Source organism: Mya arenaria, chromosome 10, assembly GCF_026914265.1.
Source record: "Mya arenaria isolate MELC-2E11 chromosome 10, ASM2691426v1".
Lineage (NCBI taxonomy): Eukaryota > Metazoa > Mollusca > Bivalvia > Myida > Myidae > Mya > Mya arenaria.
The window spans coordinates 40,907,680-40,917,295 of NC_069131.1; the positions used below are offsets into that span (position 1 = coordinate 40,907,680).

The window sequence follows — 9,616 nt, forward strand, 5'->3', positions numbered from 1 at the left end:
TAGATTTTGATTGTTTTCGATGAACGACCAGTCGGTGGATCTGAGTTTATCGTTATATTTTACATAATCGTCTTTGTCATATAACCATATTTGGCGCTGAAAATAAGTCTGCTTAGGTTTTGTGAATTTTAAGACAGCAACAGTCGGACAGTGGAACCGGACAAGATTTGGAACAAAAGGATCTGCGAAGAAACTTGAAATAACTTGATAAGTGTGTTTAATGAACATGAGGTCAATAAGTAAACTAGAGTGCTCGGTGAAGTGAGTTGGTGAGTTAATGAGCTGTTCAGAATTTAGGGAGTCTATCAATCTACACATTTTATTTGACAAATTCAAGCTGATGTTGATGTTGTCACCTGCTACAAGTATGCTGTCAACATGCTGGTTGAATGCTTGGTCGAGTGAATGTTCCATGTTAAGCCACTGTGTGTTATTTGAGTTAGGTGGTCGATAGATTCCGCCCACAAGTAATTTGCGCTGGCATACATGTATTTCAACCCATACCGCTTCGACACCATTAACATCAAGATCATTTCGTTGAATTGCATGCAGAGTATCTCGGACATATATTGCGACACCCCAATCAAGACGATCGTTTCTGTCACAACGAAATGTTGTTTTTTTAAAATTTGGCTAAACGTTAACTTTCCCAAAAGGTCAGTCTATCGACAAGATATTCGGAAGAAAAAGAACAAGTCATAGTAACCGCATTCACTATTCTTGTAACCTAACAACCCTCGCTAGATGTCAGTGTTTCTATGCTTGGTAAAGTTACTGTTTTAACCATTCTGACATATAAAAGTCAAACTACCAAGCTGACCGAACAGCGAGAATCGTGCGTTTATCAAAACAAGGTTGTTATGTATTATCGTGCTACTTAATGCACGATAGCTGCTGATGCATCAATTAAACAACGAAAACACTCCCTAATATGGCAAAATCATGTTTTTAACAGATGGATAAGGATATACAATCTTTACATCTCAATATTTCAGTATATTTTATTGTAATTGAACACAATTGCATTGTCTTTTGAACGTTTTATTCACAAATCAGATTATGTAGATAAAAACACACTTATATGGTACAAAATGCTACAATAAATCATGCTTATATTCAAGCAACTTGGTTCGGATACATGTAATAATCTACATACAAGATTGATTACCTTCTTGGTATATATTCAAGATTAAACTCAATATATACATAGCAATACATACTAAACTAAGCTCAATGTTTAAACAATGTATTTAAAACTAAACTAACTTGCTTATCACATCATGTCAATTTCAAAATTATTAGGATACTTCACAACGTTATATGTTATGGTAAATGATATGTAAACCACAATATATACACGGTACTGCTTTATTCGGGCAATGACACATTTAATTTTAATGTTCATTTCTAGGTTTATTTCTCGATTCAGAAAGTTATCTGATTATAGAAAGTGATGCGTTAGCATAATGTGATTGCGCAAGATCAATTTCGCTACCTTAAATTAACCTGAGGAAATTGTAGCCTGGAGGAAATTTCTCACGAACGTCTTCCTCAGACACAAGCCCTCTATAGTAACATTGCTGCATAATTTGATTTATAATTAGGAAACTATCTGCTTAATTACTGTCTTCTGTCTGTAGCACAGTTGTAAGTAAGTATGTGGCAGCGGTGTCTCGTTCCTTGTCGATATGCGGAATCATTTTATCGTTTTATAATTTTCTTATATAATTTGCACAATTAATAAATACCACCTTTGTTATACCTACGAGCGGATAATTTTTCACAGGTCCGCATTATGAATTCTCCCTAAATGTTGTATTATTGCTAATACGACGTGTCAAATGAGCTTACGTTTTAGACGTGTAACAGTAAAAGCATGCTCATCAAAATGCAATGTAATAAATTATGGATATGAAGCTAAAGACCCGAGCCCAAATAATTACCTAAGTGAATATTGGCATGTACTCGCTGCCGGCATTGATACATTCACTACCTGTTTTACATCTTGATTAGAACACTTTACTTTTAAAAGAAGAAGTGCATATCTTACAACAAAATATTATTATTTACAAACAAACTGTAACACAAATAATGAATATAAATAAAATGAATGTTCACATGTTTTCATGGGGTGACTTTGTACTATATACGTACTTCAACCCGGACAACTTGTTTATAGTGCAGAGTAAGAGTTGTCATAAAATCCGAAAAGGACAGCTCACATATTCATCTGGTTTGGCGAAAGCAATACTTATAGAAATACATTGTGATTCAAAGAAATGGAATTGTCAACAAAACAGAACCTTCTATATACAGGTACATTGCACAGGCAGGACAAACTAGTTATGTTCAAGCATTGACAATCGTTTGTATACATTTATCCTCTTCATCAATATCATTGGATCAGCTTTTCCTCATTTTCCGAAACAGTTGACTCACTTTTTTATATTTTGGTAACCATACGAAATAATTTTTAGTTAAGCTGTTGTTGTCTTTCTATTCTTTCATTTAGTTTAAGCATCTGATACACTTGATATTCTAGCTGTGAAATTTGCATATTGGCTGTATTCAAATGACTTCACGTAGGACAACACGCATTCATGGCAGAATTCGAACTGAGCCTGGAGATAAATAACAGCATTCGTGTTAAGATGTGTAGGAATAATTCAAAACAATTACTGAGGACTACCTCTTGAAATAAGTGTACGATATTTACTAGATCAGATTATTCATCTTTTTCTCGGTAAATGGTATATAAATAAACCAAATATACTGTTTGAGGTAGCAACGTCTGGAAATTACGATTTTTCAGCTGGTCAAAGAGTCTTCAAGCATGCATAGTCAAAGATAGGAAAAGTATGTAGTATTGCTTAATTATATTCATCATTAATGGTAGTTTACAATACCTTGTTAGGGATTGCTAATTTTCGTCTTGACTTGACTTTCCTGATTGTGTTAACAACGCTGACTTCCTGGTGTATGCCCATCTTTTCAACCAGAATGGAAACAACACAAAACAATGCGCCTTTTCCCGCCCCGTCTCTGCAATGAAATTGAATAAGAGTCAAATATATTCAAACAACGTTAATAATTCATGTTAACAATGTAATTCAATTATTAATAAGCTGGATGATAACTGATAAAGTCCAATACAAGGTTTAACTGGCAAATGTTAGTGCAATTACATAACATAAGATCGTATTGAGTTGTACTGCCGCTTGATTCGTCTCAATAGTTCCCAGTATAATTATTAATACACGACAATACGCAGAGGATTTAGTTATATTTACTTATTTACTAGTTCCCAAAATACTCTGAAAAAGAGATATTTTAAGACAAGCGAACAAAACAATATGATCACGGTTTGTATTTCATGTATAATCTTCATTGACAATAAAGGTAAGAAAAACATTGCAGATACCCTTCATTGACTCAAGTGTTTTTTGTTGAGTAACTACATCCTTGTCATAGACCATCATCCCAAAGGATGCCCTCAACACAACTCATTCATCAAAAGAAATTGTTTGAATATACCCGACTGCTGAAAAAAAGTTTCTATTTCAATGCGTTTACAGATATGATAAATTTATAAAGAAGATCCTATACTCACAAACAGTGAACAAGAACCGGGCCTCGGCTAGAAGTTTTCCTTAAGTTGGCGTCAACGCTTTTGATAAGATCAAGGAAATCTTTAGTTGATCGCGGGATGTCACTGGTATTATCCCATGCATTGAATTCAAAGTGGGTGACTTCCCTTTCAGAAGGTTGCTGTTGAAAATTAAAGTATTGAGACTCAGCAATAAATTTATAATGGTGTGATGTATGTAAGCAGTTATTTATAAAATATCTTAAATATTCGCTGATAAAAATATGTGCCAGCTGAAGTGGCACAACAATTCAACTAAATGAAATGAAACGTTGTTCTAATATGTATAAACACAAACTGAATAGCTATTATAGCTAAGAAGTATATAGTTACCCCATTCGGTTCATTGTGTTTGATCGTTAGGAGTCTTTTTGTGCAATAGCCGTGGTTTTCTTGTTTGGTACACCTGACTTGAAACATGCCCTGTTTCATTACGTGGTTTGCAGCAGGATAATACAATCCGACATTTTGCTTCTGAAAAATTGGCATTTCCAGTATCCTTAATTAGATTCACAGTAAGTTGAAAGTATCTCAGTCAGAGATGATGGTCTTTTAAAACATATAATATAATCCTAAAACGATATTTACCATCACTGACTGATACTGGTACCTCTGACTAATTCAAAGTCTTGGTATCAATTATTTCATTCATAAGTTCGATGTTTATAAATTAATAAAAATACATAGCTAATGTTTAATCATGAATCAATCTTACAACTTTATTGTAAACGTAGAAGACCATACTTTTTGTTCTTGTGTTGAAGGTTCAAAACATACGAAACAGGTGCAATTTTCCTGGAACAGCAGTGTCAAAAAGTCAGTCACAGTTTCTTTCAAAGGACTTTGTACAACTAAGAAGTGATCCTTCTCTTTTAAGCTCTGAAAAAAGAATGACATCATTGGCTGATTGATTGATACTGATGCGCTTGGCACATTGAACTTGTCAATATTATTTAAACACTCACTGCTGTGTATATTGGTAAGCATTAGTTTTGATTATTGAAGTAAATGAAGGAAAAAAACGCTACTCACGTCGATGTAAACTGCATTAATATATCCAGAAGCTCCAGAAGGACTATCTAGGAACAGACACGGTCTGTTGTGATCTCCTGCAATATATATCATTAATTCGGCTGAAGTATTTAAGGTATTATATTGCAAGACAATTTCGATCCATTTCCTTCGAATTAAAATTGAACGGCATAAACAACATCATTTCACGAGTTGGGTGTAGCATGAAATGATAACATTTGTAAAGCAGTAAGCTATACTAAGTAAAAAATATTCTTAAAAATTCTTATCAAGCTTCAATTTATATAATATTTAACAAACAGATTTGACTATAGAATATTTATATCATTCATGCAGCAGAAGTATTTAAGGTATTACATTTTAAGTCAATTTCGATCCATTTCCATCGAATTAAAATTGAACGGCAAAATCAACATCAATTTACAAGTTGAGTGTAGCATGAAATGTTAACATTTGTAAAGCAGTAGGCTATACTAAGTAAATATATTATAACAAATTCTTATTCAGCCTCATTTTATATAAAATTAACAACAACAGATTTGGATATAGAAAATATATATGACAGACATATTTATGCCCCAAGGATAAAAAACATTACTTGCCAACTCTCATCAGACTCAAAACGTTCGCCTTGAATCAATACGTGTTGTATAACAAGGTTGACAAATGTGAATCAATGCTTTTAATAGTCTACACAAGTTATAAAATGTTTTCTTACATACTTCACAAAATACGCCAAATATTCAGAGAAATAAAGGCGTGTCAGCATGTTATATGCAATATTACTCAGGTGACGACCATTTTACGCACTTTATTTGACTGTTTCTATCTCCTAAATGAACATAGTTTTAGTCCTTATAAATAAACATTATAAAAGTGTCGCAGTATTATTTTGGTTGGTGCATGTGTATAACGAAGACGAGTGATATCCATCAAAATACTGGAATTGTAGCATTTTATAATCTGTTCTGCATGATATAAATATGAATCCATAGCAAAGGCAACAAAAGTCGAAAATTGAACTTATTTTTAACTCAATATATTAACAGAACAGAACAGAACAGAAGGGAAAACAATTAACAATGATGAAAGAGCGTCCGTTGTGCTACATACGAAATGTCTGTCAACTTGAAGAACTTTTGTTAAATGTTTTCAAGACGTCCGTCAAGATTTGTAAGTTATACATATAACTGGTATACACATTGTATTGAGTATAGATTATTGATTATAATACATAATCTATAAATATTGAAGTTAACTTCATCATCTGACCACTGAATATAAAAATTCATTATATTTTACAGCGAATGTAATGAATCATCACACAATAGCACATTAAGCAACATCATACTACCTGGTATGTCTGCAAATGCTCTGTTCTTGCTTTTCATTCTTTTATTCCGTTCTACGGCATGCATTTCCTTATCCGATTGCTTTTCTAAAATGGTTTGCATCTCCTGCATAATCATATAATTAAGAATATTTGCATAATTCATTATTACCACACATTTGTTTATATGTATACGTTTCACTAGTTTTGATATGGACTTTATCAGGGTAGTGGACAACGAAAACGTTGAATAGTGTTTTATTTGCAGGGAATGTATTTGAATATTTACATCGAGTATAACATTGTCATTAAGTATGAAATAAAGAAAACAGCTGTCACCTGAAACTGTCCGTTGAAGTCCTCATCCCCCATTTGCCTCATATACTGGCGAAAATGTTTTCCTCTTATTGGTTTGCTGATATCACTCAGTGAACAGACGAGCGCTTTGTGTAAGAACTCGTACTGGTTCTAAATAGAAACATGCACTTCGAACTTGCCATTTGTTATACTGAACTGAAGTTTACTGATTTTAAACAAAATTCAATAAGATGATATTTGGAGGGGCGTAAAAACACATTTCAAACAGTAAACAACGGCGATAACATGAAGGGCCAAAACAGAAAAGAATCATATGATTACGACACTGTCATTAGACGATAAACATATGAATATGCTACAATCAACACACTTATTATACCGGTTACTAGTGTGAAGGTATTTACATAAAAAGTTCAAAAGCAATTACGATAATTATGTTGGAATGCCAACTTCATTGTTTAATATATGGTTTGTTCAGCCTCAGCGACACAACTATTATAGACATGTTAATATGATTACTCGCCCTCAGAGCAATGGCAACATATTCTAAGGACTTCGAAATAAAACATAATATTATAACGCACCATGGTCTGTATCATGTTGGCCCTATCGTGTCTCATATTAATCACACAGCCAGGGATGTGTATTGATCCCTCACTCTCTCCCTCCTTTGTCAAAATATCTAGAGCGATGTATGTTCCAGTTCTTCCAATTCCAGCACTGAATGAGGCGATGACAAATTATTCAAATGTTCGAAATCCGTAAATACACATAAGATAATTCAACATAACTGTTTCTATGACATATCAACACATCCGTATAGTTATTTTTTGTTCAAAATACAATATTTTATTTACAAGTGTGTTATTGCTAGTCATACGAATGCTGAAAGCACTGTTGTATCAAACATAGCCTATATCGTACCACAAATGACATGTTCATAACAAACATTAACATTATTCAAATCAAAGTAAACATTTTGATGCTAAGTTGAATGATTTGAAACAACTGCGTTATGCTACTTGTATATGTTAACTTGGAGCTAGTCCAAATAGGAAAAAAATACCTGCAATGAACGAGAACAGGACCATCAAATTGTCCAGGTATGGTCAGCACTCTCTGTCTGAACTCAGTGATTCCTGTCACATCATCCGGCACACCTTTGTCAGGCCAGCAGGTAAAGTGAAGGTGATGAAGTTCTCTGGTCTCGCGACCCTTTGAAATTTTGCAATAAACAAGAACGAATTATGTTTGTCAACTTCATTGTTTGCATAATGTTTATTAACTGATATATAAATAAAATATCTCACACACAGTTCAAGATTACAAATCATATTGATATTGCAGCTGTATAAGTTGTGAAGTGTAGTTCATCGATATTGCTACAGTAACCTTAGTTTAAAATAAGTTCTATAGAAGGCTCATCGACTCGTTTCTGTCAATGTGATTGTTATTTCATAAGCAAAGAAACCATCATCTAGTCTACTGTTACGAAATTGCAATATTTGATTAACACTTTAACACTTTAACTTAAGAATTTAATTGTTAGATACGTTTTTATATCATAAACATTGAATGAGGAAGTTTTATTTGAAAATGTATGCTTTGCTTTAATCTACTGCACACTTGTTTGATAATCTTGATCGCAGTTGAATGATAAATTTGTTTGAATAAAAAAAAAATTAAACTTTTTGCAAACTGAAGTAATCTCAAGATGTGCAATGTATTGATTTAGTCTCAACAAGGAAGATATTTTGACAATTGAATATCGTTCAACTGAATGATAAACGTAACACAACTTTATGAAAACGGATGGGAAGTTTATCTTGTCAAACAAAATAAAGAATTTACTGAAATTCAATTTAATCCAATCAGGTATAATACTTTACTGAACGCGTTGCGTATATTCTATATATGAATGTAATTGAATATGATGGTTCGCTCACTAACAGTGCAAAACTGCTTAACTACAATATAAAATTAACATAAATATTTAAATAAAATACTGTTGTTGGTTTCAATATCAACACCTTTGAAATTGTGAATTCCCTCCTCGTATAGTCGGCATATTCATCCTCGTTTAGACAGGAAACAAAATACATTCCATAGTGTTTACTGGTTCCAGGATGAGGCCAATATTGCTCGCATTTGTCTTTCTGCAAGGTAATGCGATATTATAGTTAACCTTTATGAGATTTCATTGATCCGCATAAGCTGTAAAACATTGTCAATAATGTTTTAAAAAGAGTCCTTTTGTATGCTATCTTTGATGAATATCCTTGCGATTAAAACAAGGATTTAAACTATATGATTGCGAATGAATCTTTTAATTGTACGTATTGTGCAAATATCTTACCCCATCTTCAACAAGGTTGGTCAGCATGACAATTTTCTCCACTTTCTCTTGCCAGATCATCTGCCAAAATGGACTGAAATCCCCGAGCTGCTTTGACATGGGACCTATAAATGTACGATAAGGTCGATAACTCGTTGCGTGTTAAAGATCACATGCACGAAATAATGTATACTGACGTATTTTTATGCACACTTCAGGCAGTTTTGAGTATCTTTGAAGGACAATATATCCTACTTGTAAACGTATTTTCACAGTAAGGAAGTAAGTTGTAGCATGAGTAAGAAATCGTCTATCATTTGCCTAAACTATGAAATGTTATAATTCAAACAATTGAAACGCATGTTTTACCTAGGGCTGCAATGTAAGCATGTCGTTTATTGTAGCCCTGAAATAAACGTATATTGTATGTGTTAAGTCGATCACATCTCAATTATCACCTTCAATATGCGAAAAACACTAGATACTAGACAGAATGTTGTCATTATTGTATTGAATAAATGTTTTGAACATGTATCGTTCACTTAATATCAAATGAAGACTTATAGGCAGCACATACGAATTACAAATTATCGCACACTTACATCTATAAAACTTGCATTGATGTAATCAGTCCGACAGTCGCGGAGCTTGATCCTTGTGTCGTCGTCTGTAAATAGATACTAAATTGTATCACATAACATACAACAAACATTCCCATGTTTAATGATTTCGTTTTTTGATTATTTTATTTATATATTTAAATTAGACTAACAAATGGCACATTTACCTCGAAGCATAAACACGGGAAATTTGTAGACAAGCAACAAGTTTAAATAGAGAGATAAACATGTCCTGGCAAATGCCTTTTTGGGATCATATCTCTTAACGCAATAACGGTACTAAAACACAAACCATACATGGATATATTCCATTATATCTGTTCCGATGTTTATGT

At 33.1% G+C, this 9,616-nt stretch overlaps 1 protein-coding gene across 1 annotated transcript; it reads right to left on the bottom strand.

Moving 5' to 3' along the window:
- Nucleotides 1–5,976: 5,976 nt before the first annotated feature.
- Nucleotides 5,977–8,783, bottom strand: LOC128204707 (tyrosine-protein phosphatase corkscrew-like). Its single transcript, XM_052906109.1, has 6 exons — nt 8,683–8,783; nt 8,357–8,482; nt 7,393–7,541; nt 6,911–7,046; nt 6,348–6,476; nt 5,977–6,135 (listed from the first exon to the last, which is right to left on the bottom strand). The coding sequence occupies exons 1-6, from the start codon at nt 8,779–8,781 to the stop codon at nt 5,977–5,979; spliced, it is 798 nt and encodes a 265-aa protein (XP_052762069.1). The 5' UTR covers nt 8,782–8,783.
- Between the last annotated feature and the right edge of the window lie 833 nt (nt 8,784–9,616).

Coding starts and splice junctions, on each gene's coding strand:
- LOC128204707 (XM_052906109.1), bottom strand. CDS start 8,781: ATGTCAAAGCAGCTCGGGGATTTCAGTCCATTTTGGCAGATGATCTGG. Junction 7,047..7,392: donor CCTGTTCTCGTTCATTGCAG/GTATTTTTTTCC, acceptor CGCCTCATTCAG/TGCTGGAATTGGAAGAACTG. Junction 6,477..6,910: donor CCAACATGATACAGACCATG/GTGCGTTATAAT, acceptor GTTTCTATTTAG/AACCAGTACGAGTTCTTACA.